This window comes from Phocoena phocoena, chromosome 9, assembly GCF_963924675.1.
Source record: "Phocoena phocoena chromosome 9, mPhoPho1.1, whole genome shotgun sequence".
Classification (NCBI taxonomy): domain Eukaryota; kingdom Metazoa; phylum Chordata; class Mammalia; order Artiodactyla; family Phocoenidae; genus Phocoena; species Phocoena phocoena.
The window spans coordinates 38,945,377-38,969,590 of record NC_089227.1 but is presented as its reverse complement, the minus strand read 5'-3'; the positions used below and the strand labels follow the sequence as shown (position 1 = coordinate 38,969,590).

At 34.3% G+C, this 24,214-nt stretch overlaps 1 protein-coding gene across 6 annotated transcripts in view; it reads right to left on the bottom strand.

The window, feature by feature from the left end:
* Window positions 1–24,214, bottom strand: part of DGKB (diacylglycerol kinase beta) — a 645,730-nt gene that overhangs the window by 164,895 nt on the left and 456,621 nt on the right. For all 6 annotated transcript variants that reach the window (XM_065884106.1, XM_065884107.1, XM_065884111.1 and 3 more), the window contains one exon: window positions 20,278–20,473. In XM_065884106.1, coding sequence (XP_065740178.1) covers window positions 20,278–20,473 — 196 coding nt within the window. The remainder of the gene's footprint in view (window positions 1–20,277; window positions 20,474–24,214) is intronic.

Below are 24,214 nucleotides of genomic sequence, written 5' to 3'. Positions count from 1 at the left end.
GGATCCTTCACATTGGTTTCTTGTCCTGTATATAAGAACTATCAATTAATGCCATCCACAAAGATTTAAAGAAAGCAGAGGTAGGAGTCTCTGGCATATTCTCTTTTATGACACCAGTCTAGACTTATTAAAAATAAGGGATGGATTATGGCATGTGACAGTGGAAAACTAAACTTGATCAAATAGTAATCTCAACTGCATTTGCTTTACAAGATACAGTATTTTTCTGGAGCAGAGTAACACAGCCTTCAGTGTGAGGTATGGAACATGTATTCATTTCTATCTCTTTCAGAAAGAAGAATCAAAATAAGTTTAGGTCCATGTGGAACAGACAACAGTAAACTACAGAGTCTTAGTCTGGGGCCCTGTTAACTCTCTTGACCACTGTCATAATGCAAATGGAAGGACCCATTGAGTCATAAGCTCAGAAACCCATTGCAAGATAGAAGTAGTACACCTGGATCAGACATGAGTAGGGTCAGAAAGTATGGAAAGTTGCATGAAAAGGTGGCCCTGTCTCTACCACTGCTGGACCAGCACCTCTCCTTCAGCTCCTTTCTATAACTCTTAGGACTAGATGTCAAAGAAGGAAAAAGTTTAAGCAGGTTTCATAGATGGTTTGTCTTGTTATGTTAGTATGCATCAAAATGGGCTGCTGTTCTACTAAAATGCTTAAGGATGGAGGTAAAGGGAAATTCTCCCAATGAGCAGAGTTTTGGGAAGCGTACCTAGTCATCCTTTGTGTGGAAAGAGGAGTTGTGGAAGGCTAGAATTTAGATGGATTCATGTATATATGGACAAGGAGTTCCAAAGATGCTTGTGTATAGATTTAAAGGAATGGGAACAAAGTCTGAAGATCTCTGTATCATAGATGAACACCCACCATAGAGGTTCCTCTACAATATAACCAGATAGACAGAATGACTCAGTTAGCTGATAGGGGAAACTAATCACATTGCCAAGAGACCCCTCTTTCAGCAAAGAAGTAGAGCAGAGGGCATATTATTGTGGAATACACTGGTCCAGTTACTTCAGCTACCAAGAAAATGCTGAACTGATACAAAAATAGAGTGCTACTTAAAGACTCAGCCAAAGTACCGATCAGGAGATGATACCCTGCAAGGATAAAGTGTCACCCTCTAGACACAGTATACATCCTAAATTAATAACTATTGTATGGTGCTTTGTTCCCAATACTTAGAATGCATGGATCTGGGAACAAAAGAAAGAAAGTACAAGTGGTCTTATTTACCCTCCCTCCTAATGACCCACCTTGGGAATCTGTACTTCTCATCCTTGCAGCTTCAGGCTCTATGGATCTAGAGACCCTGGTATCCAAGGGGAAAATGGATGCTGCTACACAAAGGGAGGAGGGAACAATATGTCTGATGTTTAGGTTACTACGGGATTGTATCTTGATGCTTCCATGACCCGATTTAATGAAAAAGGGACAAGTACAGAAGCCATAGCCCAGGAAAGATGAGGATCTGGGCAAATCCGTCAGATAAGCTGCCTAGTTCAGCAGAGGTACTAGCTGAGTAAGAGGGCGCTAGAATGGTGGTGGTGGAAGAGGAGGGTAAGAATTATTGTGGCCTTGAGATCAACTGCTGTGGCAGAGACTTCTGTTAATCTCATTAACACATCTCTCGTAAGATCCCCAGGAACTAAAGTCTGCCTTGAATCCTGGAGAAGTTGCCCGTAAGTGGGGCAAACTATAAGAAGCAATTTGATTGAGTGGTTCAGTGGGTAAATTAGATATTCTGCTGTTCCATGCAAATCTACCTTATGTCATGACCGAAGCACCCAGCTCCCATCTTCTAGGAATAATGGCTGCTGGCCACTTAATAGCTGCACCCCCATCCTGGGATCTGTCATCTATCCCAGGGAACTGACTCAATGATATCTACTCTCCCTTTTAGGAGGCATCTATTCAGAAGGAGGTTGATGGAAATATTCAAAAGCCCAACCGACAATCCAGGACAACTCAAAAGGGCTGTCCCAGGTCCTGGAGGATCACTCTGAGGTCTCAGTTACAATACATTTGTGGATCTGCTTTTCTGTCTTCCCAAACCTGACTTCCTCACTTCTTACATGTGTCACTCCTGAGACTCTTCTCCAGTAAACTTTTTGCATGAAACTCGCTGCCTCAAAGTCACAGTTTCCAAAGAATCCAATCTAAGACATCGGTACACCCGCATTAAACAAAATATATAGGGAGACTGATAATAGAATAATATTTAAGGGGATTGAAAATATATGTATAATTAAAATGTGACAAAAGTATCACACAAATCAGGTGTGTCAAAAATTTTGTCTTTTTGAGATAACGAACTTAATTGCATGCTGCTCATAAGAGACATACCTTAAAGTTATATAAAAATGTTGAGAATAAAGGATAGAAAGGGATTTGCCATGCAAAGATAACCAAATAAAGCTGTTTTTACCTATGTTAATATAAGGCAAAATCATCTTAAGGTAAGAAGCATATTTACAATAGGCGAAGAGGGATACATCATAGTGATGAAAAGAGTAAACCAACGAACAATAAGAACAATGAAACCTTCTAAATATGCATATCCAAAATATGTATGAACCTAAAACATAGCACTGACATGAGTAAAAACCAATTGACAAAACTATAAGGAAAAATACATCAAAACATCATCACAGTGAGAAAATACCTCAATCCATAGCTGATAGGAATAGTAGATCAAAATCAATTTAATTTTAAAAAGCTTTGATGAACACATGTACGTGAAATATGTGCCCAAGCTGATCATGTGGTGGGTCATAAAGCAAGTCTGGTCACATTTCCAAAGACTGAAATCTTTGACAGTATGTTCCTGACTACAGTGCTATCAAGCTAGAAGTCAACAACAAACAAACAAAAATTCTCAAAACTATTAGAAGTAAAGTAATGAGGCCCTAAGTGACCGTGGGTCAAAGAAAAAATGAAATTAGAATTAGATAACACGATAATAATAAAATATCAAAATCTACAGAATCCCACTAGAGCCATGCTTAGGAGGCAATGCAGAGCCATCAATGTATATATTTGAAAGGAAGAAAAACTAAAATCAATCAGCTAAGAAGTCAACTAAGAATGTCAGAAAAAGAACGGCAAACTAAAACTAAAGAAAGTAGGAGAAAGAAAAAGATATTACAAAGGTGAGTAATGAAAAGTTGTGTCATTAGAAGATAATTCCAAGGGAAAGAAAAAGCTCCCAAACTGACAAAAGAGGAAATATGGAAAATTTATATAACGTTATATATATATTTTAAGGTAATTACATTTTCAAACATCATAAGAAAAACTTTGGGTGTAGATGGTTTCAGAGAATACAGTAAGATAATATACTCCTTAACCTGTATTACAAGGCTGGCATAATAACTTTAAACTAGTTAACCTAGCTAACTAACTCAATCTGGTTAACCTTGTTAATTCAACCTAAATAATAACATTATAAGAAAGTAAGTAGTGATGATTTTCATGAACATAGATGAAAAATTCTAAATCTATTAGTAGTAGTAAATTCAATACAGTGCTATGTAGAGAAAATAACACATCATGCCAAGTTAGATTTATTTATGGAATACATGGTTGCTTTAAAATTAAAAAAAGTAATTCACAGAATGAAAAATAAATTTGTATGATTTTCTCAATGCATACAGAACCAGAATTTGATAAAATTCAACACCCATTTATAGTAGAAACTTAGTAAACTAGAAATAAAGGGGAAATCTTTAGTCTAAGATGTATTTATAAAAGTATACAGCAAACATCAGATAAATGGTGAAATACTGAAATCCACCTTTTCACCTTCCAAAATCAATATCCATTATCACCACCTGCATTCTGTGTTGTACTGTCAACCTTAAGCAGGGAAATAAGAAGAGGAAAATGAAAAGGTCTAAGAGTAGAAAAAGAAGAAATGAAACTGTCATCACTTATATCTGACATGATTACAAATATTTAAAATCCAACAGAATCTATGCATATACTATCAGAACTGATAAGTGGCTTCAGAAAGTTTTGTATCTGTATACAGTGACAATTAGAAAGTAAATATTAGAAAAGATACTATTTAGAATAGCATACCCAAACATCAAATATCTAGACATAAGACTACTACATCAAAAATTATAAATCATTATTATGAGAAATTTTTTTTAAAAGCTAAATCAATGGAAAGAGATAGTATGTTCATGAATTGGAAGGCACAGATTGTAAAGGTATTAATTTTCCCTAAATTCGCCAATGCAATTCCCACAGTCCCCACAGTTATTTATTTATTTACCTACTTATTTTTAGATTGGAGGAATTAACATGCTGATTCTAAAATGTGTAAGAAAAATTTAAAGGGGATGTTGTTCTTGAAAAATAAGACATTAATCAGGACAGTGTAGTATTGACATGAACGTCAAATAGACCAATGGTGTAGAACTGACAATGGTCAGAAAACTGTAGCTGTGAGTCAAATCTGCCTTGCTGCCTGTTTTTGTAAGTAGTTTTATTGTAACACAGCCATGTCCATTTATTTATATATTGTCTTTGACTGCTTCTGTGCTAGAGTTGTGTAGATGCGACAGAGAGCATCTGACCCCAAAATTTAAAATATTTGCTATCTGACACTAGAGAAGTTTGCCTATTTTTAGTGTAGAATATAGAGTCCAGAAATAAATCAATACATAAATGGAACTTGGCATCAAGATTATGTTACCACCAAGCAATGGGGTAGGAGCCTTTTCAACAAATAGTGCTATGTAAATTGAATAATGATATGCAAGAAGAAATTATTCTTGACTTCAATCTTAAACCATGCACAAAAATCAATTTCATTTAAAAGTCAAACAAGTAAAGCTTCTTCAAAATAACACAGGAGACGTTAAAAAGATTTTTAAAAAACTGCTGATAAAAAGCAATAATCAAAAAGGAATAAATTAATACACTAAACTTCAATAAAATCAAATCAAGATGTTCTGATTTTCAAAAGGCATCATTAATAAAGAGGTAAGCCATACAGTGGGAGAATATATTTGCAACCTATAGAACCAACAAAAGACTCTAGTTCTTTCAAATACAAATACATAGCGAGCTAGCTAGATCGACCCAATAAGAAATAGGCAGGAGACTAGAGGATATCCAAATAGCCTGGTCACATAAAACAGTACTCCACATCATTAGTCAATCAGTAATATGCATATTTAAAACACAATAAACCAGAATGGCCAGATTAAAAAGACTCATCATACAAAGTGTTGGTGAGGATACAGAGCCAATTGGAAGCCTTGCCTGCTGACTGGAGTGTAAATTAGTAAAACCACTTTTAACAGTATCTACTAAAGCTGAATATACACATACCCTATGATCCAGCAATTTTCATTTCTTAGTCTATACCCAGAAGAAATACATATCCACATCAAAAGACCTGTGCAATAATGTTCATAGCATTTATAATAGCTGCACACTGGAAAAAAGCTGTATACTAATATAATGAATACACTTGAATAAAGAAAATAGAAATTAAAGAGCTAGACGTAAATGAATATATGCTACATGATTCTATTTATATAAAATTTAAAAACTGGCAAAACTTATTGTTTTAGAAGCCAGGATATTGAGGAGGACATGGGCTTGGTGGGTAGAGTTCTGTGGGGTTGCTAATATTTTAATTCTTGATCTGGAAGAGTAGCTACATAGATGTGATCGCTTGTCAAAATTCACCAACTGTACAACTATGATGTGTACAGTTCTCTGTACAAATGTTATAGTTCAGTAAAGTGTTCAGGTTTTTAAAAAGGATAACACATAGTAAGGCAGGGAGTAGGGAGTGGGAGAGGACATTCTAGGTAAGTGGTCAGGGAAACCTTTTCCCAGGGGAGCATATTTTATCAGCAATCTGAAAGAAGCGAGGATGAAGCCACGTGAAACTATGTGAAGATCTAAGGTAAGAATATTCCAGGCAGAGGGAGTATCAGTGCAAAGGCTCTGAGATGGTACCACGCTTGGTATATGCAATGAGCATCAAAAAGGTCAATTTGGCTTGAGTGGAGGAAGTGAGAAGGAGATGGTCACAGATCAGATTGGCTGGGCACATATTAAACTACTGAATGAGTAACTTATGTGCATATTGACACTTCTGGTCTTAACATGATGTTCTTTGTTATCTGTCCATTAAATATACATAGCACATTGTAAAATGATTTTAAAAACCCTATCTACTAACCTTAGAAAAACAGATTTAAAATGAGGGTAATAAATGTGCTCAATTTAAGAGCTTATTCCTGTTTCATTCAATCTTTAAAGCTTTGTCCATCCTACACAATTCCTAATGAAGACAGAAACCATCAGTTAATCAAGAAAATAGCTAGATTGAGAAAAAAAGTGTTGATAAAAGCATAATCTGCTCATTCACTGATCATTTATGGAAAAAAGGATTATATGCACATTTTATACATACATATGAAGGGTTTGTATAGAGATAATGCTAGATTTAAGACCCGACACCAGTAATAATGGAAACAGAAAAGCAGAAAATCATTCTTTAAAGGGACATATTATTCTTGGGATGCGCAGGCTCAGTGGCCATGGCTCACGGGCCCAGCCGCTCCGCGGCATGTGGGATCTTCCCTGACCGGGGCACGAACCCGTGTCCCCTGCTTCGGCAGGCGGACTCTCAACCACTGCGCCACCAGGGAAGCCCGGGACATATTATTCTTAAGGACAATTTATACTAGGGTAGTCCAAGATCAGGCAATGACATCTGAGACAACCGAAACTTATTCTGAGGGCAAAAGAATATGAACAACAATTATACTTTCTACATTTTAAGAGAACCTACACATCCCACACTCCAACTCTGTGAGAATTTTTCCTTTTTAATTTAAAAATACTAGTGTCAACAGTACCAACAACGGTAAAACAACACATGCAAGAACAATAAAAATTCAAAGTCTTGAGACCATACAAAGAGCTTCCCTGAGAATTGTGAATGGCCTGCAATGAGATTATACCCCTTCTGCCTAGAAAGAGTTGTTCAAAAGCAGGAGGCTTTAAAGAAAATCACAAAACTCCGACTTTCCCCTTCTTACTGAGTCTATGTTAAAGGGCCATAAAACTTGTTGACAGTTCTTGCCACATCTATTGGCACACAGTACCGGGTTGACAAGAGTTTTGCAGCCTAGCTGGGGCCCATGACCTGTCCCCTGTACTCTCTTAGAATTTATTTTCACCCCAGCAGGCAGCACCTCACAACATCGGTAATTTGTCAGGCAGCTTGTACTCTCCAGTACAGCCTACTTAACAGGGGGCTCTTATAAACATCTCTGTGAATCATGAGTAATGCCGCCAGGAGGGAAACCGAAATTTAAGAGCAGTGAGTACAACCTGAATTGATGGCTCAGGTGACTTGGTCTTGGCTGCAAAATCAATGGGGAGTGGTCGTGGGGGAATTTGCTTATTTGGTTCCCAGGGAATCAGTACCGTGGCCACCACAATCTTAAGATCTATGTGAGAAAGTGAGAGATGGAAGGTGTGCCACCAAAGGGAGTACAGAAAGCAAACAATGTGTTCCATGATTCACCATGAGGAAGAGAGGAATGAATGAGCAGATGAGGCACCAAGAAACTAAGCAGCATAAACAAAATATGTCAATCATCCCAACACCTGGAAAGAGTGAACTGTATTTTAATCAACTTTCATTGGCACAAATATTTTAATAGGAATTGCCGCTTTCCTGGGAAAGGATGATAAATAACTGTTTTAATTCAAAGTTGGATCACAACGCAGTCAGTACTATACTCCTCATCGGATCTCATTTAAAGGTTTTGAGTACTGAGAATTCTACTATTTAACCATAAAATAGTTTCTCAGGAAAGGAAAAATTTGTCATAATCTGAAGTAAGAGTCTTATTTATAATTCTGTGGAGTCAGGATTAATTCTTAGAAGGGCTATTTTTTCCATAGCTGGAGAATGATCCCTTAACCTTTGCCTCCTTACTCGCAAATGTGGGCCAAATATTAGAAGTGCTTCACATATTCTAGTGTGATAGCTTTGTGAATATCCTTAAGTTGATGAAATAAATATAAGACACCTTACATTTCTATAGTAAATTATTTGAAATGTGTTAAGATCCACAAATCACTCTATAAGGTAAAAAAAAATTCCGAAAAGATTATTTTCACTTACATACAGGTTAGGAAACAGACTTTGCCAAGTTAATACTTGGTCTGAGGTCACAGACTTCTTTCTCTTTTCACCATAGAACTTATTATAACCATATTCTTTTTTTTTTTTTTTTTTAACCATATTCTTATAGTCCAGAAAACTAAAAACTAAAGGCTATCTCTAAGAAATCCACTGGCCTACAATGTTCACGTCAAAAGTCTTTTCCCTCAGGGGCGGCTGACTTGAAAAAAAAGTAAGAGGCAGACAGCCTGGATTGGGAGAGAATTCTGTGTAAGACAATTGGTGTGATATTATTTTGCTTGGTTTTTTTCTTGCCATGGAATATAACTTCTTTTTATCATACACCTCATGGGAAGACATAAAACCAAAAAAGAAAAAAGTCAATACAGTATAGTCAACAACACGGTACTATAAACTTCAAAGTTGCTAAGAAATTAGATCTTAATTATTTTTCACACAAAAAAGAAATGATAATTGTGTGACATGATAGAGGTTTAGCTAACACGATGGTGGTGATCATACTGCAAAATATAAATGCATCAAATCAACACATTGTACAACTTAAATTTACCCAAGTTTTATGTCAATTATATCTCAACTTTAAAAATGAGAAAAAGAAATGTCAATACTGTCTTGGTACACAATTTTCCTACACACCTCCAGAAGCTACTGTCTTCTGGTCCATAAGTAGGTGTAAATGTGCTACAAGGATCGATCAAGAGTGAGCTGTTCAGCTGCTTTAGCAGGGTCACTCTGGGATGGGCTTTCTCATCTGAAGGAGGAAGAGTAACGGAATCTGAAGAAAGCATTATTCCCAAAGGATGACACGCAACGGAAAAAAAGGAAAGGAAGACAGAATGAAGAATTCCCTTCTACCTATTTTCATCTCTTTTTTCCCTTGAAAAATGGGATAATGATTTGTATTTTAGAGAATACTTTGTTCTATCACACTTTTCTCTACTGCTATTAAAACAAAAATAAAATTCCCCTTCCTTTCCTAAAACAATGCTTTGGTTCCCCTGGTTTTCTTTCTGATTGGGGCTTTCCAAAATAAATTGTGTTCAAGTGATGCTTTGCTTCCATGCATCATTTTGATATCTGCATGTCTATATGTTTTTCCCCATAAGTGAAGTCGGTATATATACACACCTGCACAGATACACACTCACACACACAAACTCTGTCACAGCATATGCGTGATCAAGGCATTTTATCTGAGTACTCACTAGTAAATACACTCTTCTATAAAGTCTGCCAGAGGTATTTAAAATGTCAGATTTTTTTAAAATTTAATTCAATTTTTATGCCTAAACTAACACATTTATTTCATTTTTTTGGTTTGCAATTTTGGATAACTTAACTTCTTGGCTTGCAATGGAAATTAAATTTCAGTATCTACCATAAACAAAATATTCATTCCCTTCCTCAAGAATGAAAACACCTATTATAATTCCTTGTTAATTCCTAACTTTTGGATGAACATTTGGATGAAGAGTTTACAAAGATTACATATATAAAATATTCAGAAACCAAACAGCAAAAATAAAAATGAAACCAAAAAAAGCAATAGAAATCTAAAATAGTTTATCTTAACAAAACAAAAAAGATGAAGACCTATATAATCCCTCTAGAAAAAACAGGTTTCATTAATAAAAAGGACAGAAAATATATTAATGAAGAATTATAAAATAATACCTAACTACAAAATTGTACAAAACCTCATATTCAACCTTTGACTCAAAATAGCATTGTTAATATGTCAGCATATTTTAGTTACATACGTTTAAAGTGAGACATACAGATTAACTCATTTCCTAGCTCTGAGAGTTCTTCAAATCCTACACATGTTTAAATTTGATTCAATTACTATCTTTAAAAAATCAAACAGCATCTTTCATACTTTTATACTGAATAAAAGATGCATTGACTCCTTGCTTCCCACTAAGCTCACCAGATATCCTGTACTTCAGTCTTAGTGAGTTTGCCTGGATGATGTTAAGACTACAATATAAGAACTCTTTGGAAGGAAATGTTTATCATCAAGTATAGCAGGCTTGGCAAAACCATCCATGATTAATATATTATTTTATTACTGCTCAATTACTTACCAGATTTAAGATGAGTTAAGGTATTTACTTGCATGTGACCATGGGTAGGCTTATTTCACAGCACCAACATGTTCAAATATGAGGTGATATGGCTTAGACCTATTTTCTATTGAAGTCACATTTTTGTGCATATGAATTTGCTTTTAATTTTGAAATGACATTTAGTCACAAATCCCATGAACCTTTCTTGCAGTAAATTTAAAAATGGAATGTTCTTTGATATTGGTTGATTTTCTACCTCTTACTATTCTAAAAAGATATTCTGAAAATGTGAATGACACTTAGTAAGAAAATGTATGATGTAATATTTTGGATGGAGAAGTATGCATTTTCAAACAACAGTAGGGAAGAAGTCAGTATGCTAAGGGCTTTAACTATCCGAACAGACGCGGATTTAAATCATTGTACATAAAAGGATTCTTAAATACTTTTTGTTATTCGATATTAAAAAAATGTTTGTTTCATTCACAGAAATTGAGTTCTACAAATAGCAGCTGATTCTTTCATTAAATCAGAACCAAACTGCTAATTTCATTATTAATGGTTAGCTTTGACATGTTTAAAAAGGGTAGAAGATACTTAATAGACTTGTCTTCGACCTTGAAATGAACAACTGTTCAGGGAAATGGAATTGTTCAAAGATACATTTTCTTTCTGCCAATCTGTGAAATGTAATCATTCTCTTAATGAATCTCTCAATGAGTAGCACTCGTTCAGAACTTGAACAGGTAAAATATAATGATAATGGGAGCAGCTTTATAAATACAAGGATAAAATGAGGTTGTTATTTTATACCATATTACAGGATGATTAGAATAACAGTGCAGCATTCATCAGGCATTTGAACTTTCTCAAAAAAGCTCCCTGGGGGCTCATTTAAATTAGTTATGTTTATCTATAGAGATTTTTAGTCTTATTTCAAATGACTGTCACCTTACAACGCTCAAGCCTCAATCTTTAGCTTACTCTAATTAATAGCTGTACTGTACAGTAGCCAATAGACATTGTTTTAGATACTGCCTAAAACAGACACTAACCCCCCCCCCCCAGTTTATAAATCTACAATTTATCAAAGGAAGACCAATGTAACTATTTTTATTAAACCAGGGGAATAATTATTCAGTTTGGAGGGAATGGTGGTCTATATGAATCTCTATCAATTTCCACAAGAACAGAGTTGGCTGGATACTGTCCAAGAAGCTATCATTTCTTTGTTAACTAGCTCTATACAATAAAAGACTGTATCTGTAAATACTAAATTCATGGCAATGGAACTCTAGTGGTTAGTTGTTTTGGTTAACTCAAAGGCACATACAGCTCAAAGATAATTAAGTAGATGGTGGGATTTGATTTTTTCCAGAAAAAAGTCTCTTTGCTCTTTGCTGGACGCACCTGGAAGCCTTTGGTAGTAAGACAAATGAGTGCAAGGAGTACCGGGTGCTAGACTGTGGTGTTTTCATTACATCCATTAAGGTAACCAGAAAAAAAAAAAGACATAAATAAAGAGGGGTAAAATAAAAGTTCAATTTCTCTCCTGGCATGACATGAAATCTCTAAATAAGAAATCACTCCAAAAGTTGGTGCAATTAAAGTTTCATTCTCAATAAGATTATAGTTTTTCTTGGCTATTTTCTATCTTGATGGAAAAGAAAACATGGTTTTTAATACAAATAGAAAAAAATACAATCATGACTTATATTTAACAATTTATGTAGCTGATTTCATGTTTTTTGATAGTTCTTTCATGTTTACTCTTTAAAAAAAAATCCTCCCTAAATTATTTTCATATGTCCTGATTACAGGAAAATTATTTTAACTTCCCTGGGACACACCTATTACCTGAGCTCCAAACCATCACCCTCAATTGACAAAGTTACTACAGGGTTTTATATTTAGGACACTTCTGTGACAGCCCTCATATTTGGAAACTTCATGTGAGTACTATTTGAAAGATGCTCTACAAGTGTTAATTAGTTGAGGCCTATATAATCAGTCAATATTTATTTAACTTGGAAATATGTTTTATATTTCTACCATGCATAGGTTAAATTTACTAAAAATTATAATGCAGTTTTAGCCTGTGTAAATGACCTGCCATTATCTTCAAAAGACTCAGAATTGGATATTATGTTGGATTGGATATTACAGAAACAAGTAAGATGGTTGTTTTATCACTGATATTAGACATCAGCATCATAGAGAAAATGACCCATTAAAGCATTTCTATTTTACATCTTTCTCTGAAGTTACAATTAAAATCAATAGTTACAAATGCAGAAGAGTCTCAGAATAGTATTAGCATTTTGAAAATAAAGAAGGTATTCTGCCTCAGAAGTCAGAGAAGGTTAACAGATGAGCCTTAATTTAAAACCTCAAGTAAACAAATTCCTTTCCTTCTTCCCTTGCATCTATTAAATCGATTGCCAAAGCATATATTTTTCAAAATGCAACTGTTACTAAAAACTCATTTTTTTTTCAAGTTTTCCCAGATTCATTAGGCAAAAGCAAGCGGCTCCTTGTTCTGTCATTCCTACCTACCTGTTCTTTGAACTTTCTCCATTTCCTTAACTTCAATTTGCTTTCAAGAATAAACCTTTGATTTCAATGATCTCATTCACATATTAGAAAACACCACTTTCCTGTTTAAATGATTACTTACTTACTATATTATATCCAAAATGATCTCGTGGCCTTACCAATTTCACTATAAGAAGTTGAGAATTGTACTGCACGTCAGATTTTGTTTCTAGAATTATACTGTATGTCAGATTTTGAAAATTTGACTGTTGAACATGGGGTATTTGTCAATAATCCCAGCCACAGAATGGTATTCTATATAGCTCCAGAAGGAATATAAGAATATTCTGAAGACTGTCATCTGTTTTGTTACTAAAATATTAATTTATTCATATTTATGGTTTCTGTTTTCAAATTTCCAGGAGGCTAGCAGTTTCTGTGAAGTCTTTATAGTGTCATGACAAATAGAAATTTCATAAATGCTTCATCAAAATATAAATGGTTTTATAGGACAACTAGGCCAAATATAAGAGTACCTGATCTTATATTTTGAAAATGTATTTTTATTTTTACATACAAGAAAAATGTCTTGTATTTTCTAATTTCTTTTTACTTCTGTTTTATAAACTTTAAAGGCATGCCTTTTGTAAAAAAAAAAAGAGAGAGAGAGAGAGCTATCACATTAAGATATCCAGGTTATGATGCAATCTTCAAATGCAAACAGAAATTTTGATATTTAGATAGCTTTAACAAGTACTTGCTATTATTTGCATTATCTAGTCCTGGAAAATTTCAAGGAAGGTAGTTTAAAAACATACAATTAGAAATTCATTTTGAGACATCTCCTTAAAGGTTACTAGATAACAAATGTTTGGATCTATGTATTTTCAACTAATGCAATTATCATGGTATTAGTATATGCATATATTTCTGTAAAATGCAACATCTCAAATGCCATGATCTTTTCTCAACAATTTTAACTTCCAGGTATAATAATGTAACATGAAATCCTTTTCTTGCTTCTAAATTTAATTGATTTAATCACTGAATTTAAATGCTTGGAAATTGTTCTGCTTGCTGGTGTCTGAATGCCAAATACATTATCTACAGTTCTAAGATGAATGTTGCAGTTATATTTAGACAACTTAAAACACTGCCTTCTAAATTACCCTAAATAACCCAGAGAAATGTCTAGAAAAATTGATAGTAGTGCATGACAAATATCCATTACCACCAACTTTCAGGTAAGTATAACTTAAAAAAGGAGCAGAAAGTGTTAGACTTACTATTTAAATGCTCTTTGTGTAATTTTCCAGGCAATAGAATGGACAGCACACATAAGTTAATCTCAGCTCTTCCAGAACTCACAATCTCCATTTCAAAGATGAAGACCTTGAAGCCAATAACCTGATTTTTCTTCAGCGGCAAAAGACATTCATCTTTGGCCAAGCTTTCATAGACATCAACTCATTTGTTCTCTTTGATCAGTTTGGCTTGGATTGACCTCTTTTTTCTTCCTACTTCTTCAGAGTTTTCAAAACAATAAAGTCATTTGATATAGACAGAGTCCTTGACAGTCAATCAGATCTATAGTCTCTCCCCTCTAGCTCCTAAAAAGAATCAGGATTTTAATCTTCCCCAGTACAGAGCACAGACATCAAATAAGGTGGGGTAGGGGTATGTGCAGTGTAAGCTTCTTTGGGGGGAACTTATACATAGTACATTTTATGCAAGATAATGAAGAATAAAAATAATGTGTTCACTAAGTATTCAAAATTGGGGCTATGCAAATTATACAAAGTGGTGGAATCTGTACTATTAGCCTAGTGGTGTTTTCTATACTTTAGCCTTTCTGGTTCCACCGTCACAATTTTTTCCATATCCATGCACTCCTCTATTATTTTTTAGTTTTGGCTTTTACTCCATATTTACTTCAACAAATTTATTTCAAAAATAAAATTATTTAAAATTACAAACTAAGAAAAAAGCATTCCTTACCATAAAGAGAAAACAACTGCAATAGTACATATAAAAACTGTCATACTTTAAAATATTCATCTGGGTACTGCTTAAAGTAGCTCAATTTTCCATCAGTGTAGTGTATACTACACTTTGAGAAATTCTGCCCAAAGAAAAGAATTTTCATTGGTAAATGGGAATTAAATCACTGAAAATTGCATGGACAATATCATGTTAATTAGTTTTCAAAATAAACTTTTCTATCTGTATCCTTATGTGGAGTAGACATGCCCCCAGTTAATAAGGTTTCAAGCAGGAAGTCCAGCTGCTCCCGACAGTACCGCCCTTAGCTTCTGGCAAATGTTTGAAATTCTACGGCTTGAATGTAATTACTTTTGCTCAGTGGCTTTCAAATTTTTTAAAGCAGTCAACCTTTTCTGTTTTTCAAATGAAGCAATATTTTTAAGACCAGTAAATTAAAGAGAAAATTAGAATTTTATTTGTGCAAATATATTTTACACGTTTAAATTGCTAACACTTGTGATATAGTCAATCTATGAGAATAACACAGTTATTTGATAAGGATAGTTGCAGTGTTATAGGTATCCTATTTTTCAATGATCTCTGCAGTTTGTTTTTATTGTATGATACTGGAAATATCCTGATCCAGATAGATATGTAATCATAAATGATACGAACTTTTTACATCTCACTTGGCAGTCCTGCACCATTCTGCATTCATTACTGGAAAATGGTATAGCTGGACTTGTATCATCAAAGCTTAAAACCATTAGAATGCCTAAAAACTGCTCGTATTACTTGAGAGGTCCTCGCTGTCAAAAAGCACGTTCACAGGTGTACTTTTAATATAGTTTTTCAACTTAGTTAATACAAATTTACTTGCTGTTTGCCTCAGATGTTAACTAGAAGTTTCAATTAGTCAAATTTACCTTATTCTGCATATTTAGCTGAAACTTTGTTTCAATTTTATCACTGGTTCTTTACCAGGAGTTGTGAGCATGTTTATATCCTACATCTCTGTTAAAAGTGCATTTGATATACAAACTAGTACAAGTCTGTTATTTTGGGGAGCTAGTTAACTAATGCAATTTTTTATGAGCAAAAACTTTTCTAAGGAGTGATTTCCATTTTCATAAAAAACATTAGTATTGTCACCTTGTTTTCACTTCCATTGATTGTTATGCACTCTTTATTGCTTGTGTCAAACAAAAGTACCTGAGCTTGCAGGCCTTTTAATTCCTCGTGATTCACATACACTGTGGTGGTAATGTTCCCCTTGGTACATCATGGAATATACAAAGATGTATTTTAAAACGAGCATTGCAGAGCTACAGACTTTGCAATTAATGTCATAGTTACTGAGTTGTTTTTTATTTAGATGTGTGTATGTTTACAAACATATGTGTGGAAAGGTATAACTATCATTTTATCCATCTATCTATGGATCAATACACCCATCAGGAAGAAGAAGAGGAGGTGGAACCGGAGGAGGAAAGGAAGTTATTTTTCTTTTTTTTTCTTTTTTTTTTGCGGTACGTGGGCCTCTCACTGATGTGGCCGCTCCCATTGCGGAGCACAGGCTCCGGACGTGCAGGCTCAGCGGCCATGGCTCATGGGCTCAGCCGCTCCGCGGCATGTGGGATCCTCCCTGACTGGGGCACGAACCCGTGTCCCCTGCATCGGCAGGCGGACTCTCGACCACTGCGCCACCAGGGAAGCCCAGGAAGTTATTTTTGTCTGGTAACACAATTTGATGATTTGGGAATTGTCAGTATGACAAAATGTTTTTATAGAACACACTTTACAGTGTTTTTATTATAGGTTTTTATGTTATTGTTCCAAAATATGACAGAAATCAATTTAAACCAAGTTTTTACAGAACCTCTGAAGAACTGCAGTCATAGCTCAATGGAACACAGTTTGAAAAATAATGGTTTATCTGAAGGCTTTTATTTCTTTTAAAATGCAAATACCTCTACTTTCACCTGCAATCAGTCATTTATATATTAATGTGAACAAATTTATTAGATATCTTTCTGAGACTTGGATTTAATGCAGAAGAAGAGGAGGCAAAGATTAACTCAGCAACTGAAAGAAATGGGAAAGACTGAATATTAAGGCTAAGAGCACTGAAGATCTAATTTGCCTACTTTACAATTTTGCTTAAAGACCATGACATCTACATATGATACACTCATTTTTATTTCCAAAAGAAGTAAAACAAAACAGACAACAACAAAAACAAAAGAAAAAGACAAACCCACAAAGAAAGTGTCTGAATTAGATGAATGTATGTGTATGTTTCAGAACTGCATCTGTTTTAGAGTATTTTGCTAAAACAATAATGTAATTAAATTAATTACTTATAATTTTGATCAACTCGAATTAAGTCAACTGTAAAATTTCCAAGCAGTGAATTTATTAATTGAAGATACTCTGATCTTATGTGTGAATGTCCTCAAAGATTGCAAGCAAAAAAATTGTGCAGGAGTTCCAGTTTATGTAGGGCGAAGTATAAATGAGTATGTAATGCTCCAAACCTGATCTTGTACCTTTGATCTATGACATTTTTAAAATTAAAACAAACTTGTAAACTTTTTTCTTAACTTAAATCCTTCTACTAAATTAAAAAAATTATCTTTACTTCAAGAATCTATAGTTAGGTATGCTTCCCCCATTCTCTCCACCACCAAAAGCTTTCTAAAGTTTATGGAAACAAGCATCCATTCTAATATAGTAAACATTCAGTTTAAACTTCAAATTTTTTACAGAGCTATATCAGAAAAGTTGCTAGTTAATATTTCAAGAAAGTACAACTTAAAAAGAAGAAATTTACATTATTAATTTGTTCATTTATTTACTTATATTTTTCCAAGAGTGAAGTTACTAATTTGAATCTGGGTTAAGAAAAGTTGTTGGACTAGAATTACAGTTTCTGTTATTTCATTCTAAAGGCCATACCTGTAACCATTCTGTGTAAATCTGAAAATATATTTAGATTTAAAATACTGATTGACCCTTACATTTAATACTATTGTCTTTGTGTCAAGAAATTGAAAACAATATCAAATGATAGAAACATTTACCCATTTCGGGAAGGGATACATGCAGATATTTTAAGTAGTAAATTTCTTTCATTTCTGATTATTAAGTGTAACATTTAAGAATTAACAGAATAAATGTGAAATCAAAACTTTGAAGCATTTTGATATACTTTTAGCTATTTTGTTGTAAAATATATCAAAATGAAAAAAATCTTGATAAAATTAATAAAAGACTGATTAACACAGAAGTCTTTTTAAAATATTCAGCTGATAAAGTCATTTTAAGCATTCAATTACACTGATCTTGAAATAAAACTAAATCTAAACTTACAAGCATAGTTGGTTTAGAGAGGGAAATAAAAGTTGAGCCAAATCAATTATAAAGCATGCTTTTGTTATTACTCATACAATGACCTTCAAAAACTCTGATTTCTAATGCTTTTCCCAATCTCTGTACTGAGAAAAACGTATCCCTAAGTCACAAACCCTGTAGGTTCTCACTTCATTCCTCCTTCTTTCCCAAGTTTATGGAAACTTGGTCCCAATAGTTTCATAGTACAAAGCAAGAAGACAGAATGGGAAGAGAGACCTTTTCCTAGGGTTATGGGCACCGACAGTCTATACAATACTTCTGGCTGATTTGTGTGTGCTTCATTCCAAACGTGTATTCCTTAGCATACAAAGGGGGATGAGTGAGACCAACAGACAGCATGTCTGCAGTAGCTCCACAGTATACAGGCACTTGTCCTGGTGGAGCACAGCCATGAGTTTTACAAACTTTAGCATCTCCTTGGGCTAACACAGTTGGCGGCTGAGCGCTGAGAATCAATTCAGATACATATCTGAAATGTCTACATGCAAAGGACATACCAAGTATTAATAGGCAGGGACCAAACAGAAAAATAAACCTAGAATTATCATTTTATATATATAATATATGTAAAACTATTTTTTAACTATATGGACTATATTACTATATGTACTCATTGCTTCCTTAGGGATAGAAGCAGAGATTTTTTAGGTTTGGTCTTAGTATGGTCCTTGAACTAATTTTTAAACTTAGAAAATTTTCAGGAATCTTTATAGAAATCTGCATTTACATTTAAATATAAATGCATTATTAATGTCAATAAATCCTAGAAATTAGTAATTATACCTAATTTCTCTCATTTAAAATTCATATAGCACAAGCCTATTCATTTTTTCTACGTACTTCTTCAAAAAACCATTTTCCTCCATGTTTTCATACGGTTATATTCGTTCTGAATAGAAAGCATCTTAATTAATTTGGTATAACTTTCTTGCATTAAATTACACAACTCTTCAGGATTTGCCTCTTTAGGATCACCCATACATTTAGTGAGCATCAAAACCTTCTGTTATTGGCAGGCTGTAGTAAGCACTTCTTTCAAGAGGATACTTAATACTTTCTCTGTCAATCTTTTTTCACCTTCATGGTCACCAAGTGCCATCTAACAGAAGTCACCGCCAAAACATAAAGCTATTTCCTACCACCGCCAAGCCTATCAACCATCCTCACATTTTATTTTCTTTATTTAAAAAAATATTTATTTTTATTGAGTCCATAAGGCTGTGATCTCTTCATATTTTGCCTTTGCTACACTGAGCTGAGCCAATACGTTTTCTTGGCCATCTGAATGCCATCAAAGGTATTAGATAGATTCTGGAAGGTTAAAAAAAATAGTATGAATACTATACATAAATTGGGGCATGATCAATTATTATAATACCAAAAGATTATAATAACAATTTGGTGTCTTTGTTTGTACAGTCTATCAACAAGAATTAGTTGTCATGTCCCAATGTGAAGTGTAATTCAATGGAGTTGAAAACTGATCCATAGTTATTCTACCCTATTTTGTTAGTCCTTTGCCCTTTGTTTCCCAGGTATTCTACTTTTTACTCAATTTCTGGAAAACTAGAAGCAGATAACCAAAACTGATCGTGGGATATTTTAAAATGCCATTATATATAATATTTAGGACAACAGTTTCATGTAAGATAGCTTCCTAATCATAGCCTGACTGAAGAAAGCCAAAAATAAAACTTGCAACACACCTCAGAAAAGCCTTAACTAGGCCCTTGTTATAGCAACTCAAACATCTGACCAAGATGATCACATTCCAGAATTTAATGTACAATACATCCTATATTATTATCCACTAAATCCCCACGTATATTTTATTTTCTGAGTCAAGAGCTATACCCACAAAAAAGAGAATAAAGGAGAACAAAATCCATGAAAATATAGCCAGTTTATACATGATTTTAGAATCTATTATAATATTAATCACACTTGCATATCTGATATAAAAAATACAACTGCATAAATATATATAGTGCAATGGAAAACTCTTACATTTAAAGTAGTCTTTAAGAGCCGATTAAGAAGCAACAATTAAATGTTAGAAAACTTACCTTGACTTGCAAACTTCAACTCTTTGGCATCTGTGAGCGTGGTCCTTTTGTCAGACCCTTTTTTCTCTGTTCGGCGATGGCTTCGTCTTTTCTTAGACTCTCCCCAAAGATTGGACCCTCCATGCATGCTTGGTATATTCAAAATAGCAATTCCTTCCAGAGAGATGTTTATTAAATCAATCTGTACTCCATCACACTGATTAGAAAAAGGAAAAGAACAGAAACAATTTGATTTCATCTTTTGTATTTCCTTATCTTTTAATAAGAATTTTAAAATCTGTAATCTTGTCCTTTCTAAATAAACCTTTCAAGAACACTTAAATGGTTACCCTAAAGGTCAATATAAAAGATAAAGCAACCAATAACATTTACCGGGCATCATAAAGAGTCTTTAAAAATGATCAAATTAAATCATCAGTGTATCTCTGTTTACAGAGAACCTTCGAAAAGGGGCCCAGTTTAGTGTCTGCATATATAACCAGCTGCAAATTTCCAATGTGTTACAAAGAGGTTGATTCTGGAAAGTTTTGTCAAATTTCAGGCGGAAATTTTAAGGACTGCTCCTATTTAGAACACACTGCAAGGTACTATTGGGGGAAAATAAAGAAACAGAATTCATAATTAGGGTCTCATTTTGGGGGAGCAGAGAAAGAAATGGCTTAAGAGACTTTTGAAAAAAGAAAAACAGCAATTCAAAGAGATCTGAATTACAATGAAGTGGGCAAGGATGGTTTCTTGAACTAGATTAAGTTCCAAGCACATTGTCAAAGGCAACGAGAGGTATGGTTATCTAAATGAACATGGAGAACCAGGCAGGCTGAGTGAAGCAAATGCCAAGAGCAGCAGCAGTAAAAGTAATCTCCAGGGGCTTCCCTGGTGGCGCAGTGGTTGAGAGTCCGCCTGCCGATGCAGGGGACGCGGGCTCGTGCCCCGGTCCGGGAAGATCCCACATGCCGCGGAGCGGCTGGGCCCGTGAGCCATGGCCGCTAAGCCTGCGCGTCCGGATCCTGTGCTCCGCAACGGGAGAGGTCACAACAGTGAGAGGCCCGCGTGCCGCAAAAAAAAAAAAAAAAAAAAAAAAAAAAGGAATCTCCAACCTATCATTACTTTATAGCTGCTTTAACGAAAAAATGAAAAGTAAAATCAGTCAGCCAGATTTTTTTGTTTGCCTGGTGAGAAGACACCCTTTCACTATGGAAAATATGGAACACTCTACCAGACAATGCTTTGCAATACTCAGCGTGATCACTTTTTACTTTTTTGAATTTTCCATACATTTCTACTGATGCGCATGTGTGGAAAGTGACAAGGCTATACTGTATTTTTGTAATTATGATTTATTTATTCATTTGCTTTGAGTTTCCTAAAATGGTACTTATTATAATATAGCCCAGATACTGTCCTCCCATTTTCAGTTAGACGTCAATATGAGCAGAGATGTCAATATGTAACACTATGCTTTACAAACAAACTTTGTTAGGGATATGCATTTCATCAGTTAAAGTATATCTGCAGCGGGATTGTTTTATTTGCTATATGTTTTATTACAGTTAAAAAAAAAAAAGGTGGATACAATTTCATCATTCTCTTTCTCACCATAATCATGATTTTTGAAACTGGAAGAGATAATCCTTTACGAAAATTACAAAAACAAAAAACAAACAAAAACCCTCTCTTTTTCTACATTTTCCTCATCATACTGAATCTAATACTGTATCTTGTTCACTAAAATATAAAAACTGTGAAATAAAGCAACACATCTTGAGCCGACTTGGCAGGGCTAGAAACAAATTCTAGAGATGGTGCCAAGTTTTCATTCAATTTATTTCAACGAGGGTGAAACCAAGGTCTGGATGATGCCTTTTCTCCCCCTAGAAACAACTGATTTTTTTCCCCTTCTTTTCATGTATTAAATTAAGATGACTTCTTTTTACTAAAGAATTCTGCTCATGTGTATACTCACTTACTGCTATATATTCTAGATAAACAGATATTAATTTCATAATTAAAAGTAATCTTGTGTAAATACCCTGCAGGCCTCAATGAATCAAACACATACTGTGTGTCAGGCCTCCTACTGTCTTCAAGTGGAATGTACTGGCTGGATAATTAGATAGTACATATTTTTTAACCTTATTTGCATGCATATTATATCTTTTGCACACTGACAAGCAGCAGTAACAACAAAAGTCAGATTACCACAGGGAATTCCCACAAAGAAGTCTTCATTCCTTATAATTTGCAGCCTAAATTAAAATAATTTGATCTTTGACAAGGATGAAATGTCAAGCAGAAGGGGGTCCTCTACAAGCCACGGCCTGTGGCTTCTGAAATCTGCCTAATTTATGTCAGTCACTTCTTAATACATATTTAAGTATTACACGAAAAAGACGATAAATATGCAATCTGACACCTTTGGTATTTCCCTGCTGTTAATTTATAAAGGTCTGGCTTCCCCCAAACTGACTAAAATCATTTAAATAACAGAAGAATTGTGAAATAAGCTGGAGTTGAGGCCTGGCTTCCATTTTCACTCAATATTGAACACAGCAGGTAGTACACTAAGACAATTATTTGACTAGGCCTTCGAACCCCACTGTGACAAGTTACTTTCAGAATTAGTGAAGGAGTATTCCTTTGTTCATCGGCAAAAAAGGAGAGCATGTTGCAAATAGGCTTTTTTTTTTTTTTTAAACTGAATTAGGGGAATCACATGTGACAACTGAAAAACATCAGTGTATACTATTATTCATGTTTTCAGTCTTCAGAGTCTTGGCACGTGTAGTTTTAAGGAAACAGTAAGCAGCTCTGTGAAAAGTGAAAAAAATTCTTAAGAAATTCCAAAGAAGAAGGACCAATGGAGAACACTGAGGTTCCTGTGAGAGGACAGTGTACTTACATAAATCCTTACTTATTAATAATTTGTTTCCACTAGTTCTTGACCCCAGGCTACCTTCCTCTGTTTGCTTTAACGTTATGTTCATTAGTCTGGAAATTTCCAGTGCTGGCTCTGATGAAGACCAGGAGTTGTAGAGCACACCAGTTGAGTGCATGGAAATAAAAGCTGAGGTGAAGGCTATGAAATATAAACAAGTTATAATACTGTGTCAGATAATATTTTCATCCACTTTGAAGATTTATGATTTTTAAAAAGGTAGCTACAGAGAAAAGGAATATAAAAGCTTAAAAGCTAACAGCCTTGGTTAGTCAATAAATCCTGAATATTTTTATTATGTTGAAGAGAGGTCGTTAACGTACACTACTATGGGAGCTATTTTCAGAGTGCAATGTTGTGAGGCCATTGTCCACTCTTTACAGTTTTGAAATGGAAGATCTTATTCTAGAGACAAATTTACCTAAAAGAATATGGTTTAAATTTTTCTTCCAATATATTTTAATCCTAGTTTATAAATATACCCTGCACCACATTACACAGAAGTGTTAAAGACAAACTTTTATATGTGATTTTAGTGTTTTAGATTCAGTTAACATGTCACTTGACAGAAATATTTAAAACATGTGAAGAACTTTGGAGAACCATAAAAGTGTGAATAATAAATCTGATGAGATATGATTAATGATAAACTGTAAATATTTTTTCATAGTGAGTCTAATTCTATGCCCAGGTCAGATAAAATTTATTCATAATTTTACTTAATGAAACATAAAAACATTGCTTTGTTCATTGTTTAAAATGGTATGGTGTAAAATGACTTAAATATACCTGCTTTTAGAAGATTTTCTGCAAATTCATACATAATTCATAGGATAAAATTATTTTTATTTTGCAGAAAACTATAGCAGCAAACCTACAAATTAAAACGTACATATAAATGGCTTAACGGGATTAGAAGGCTGTGGTATTCTATATTTTCCCAGTGATTAAGCTCCGTGTTTTCTGAAATGCATTTGAAAAGTATTACCCACAAAACACAGT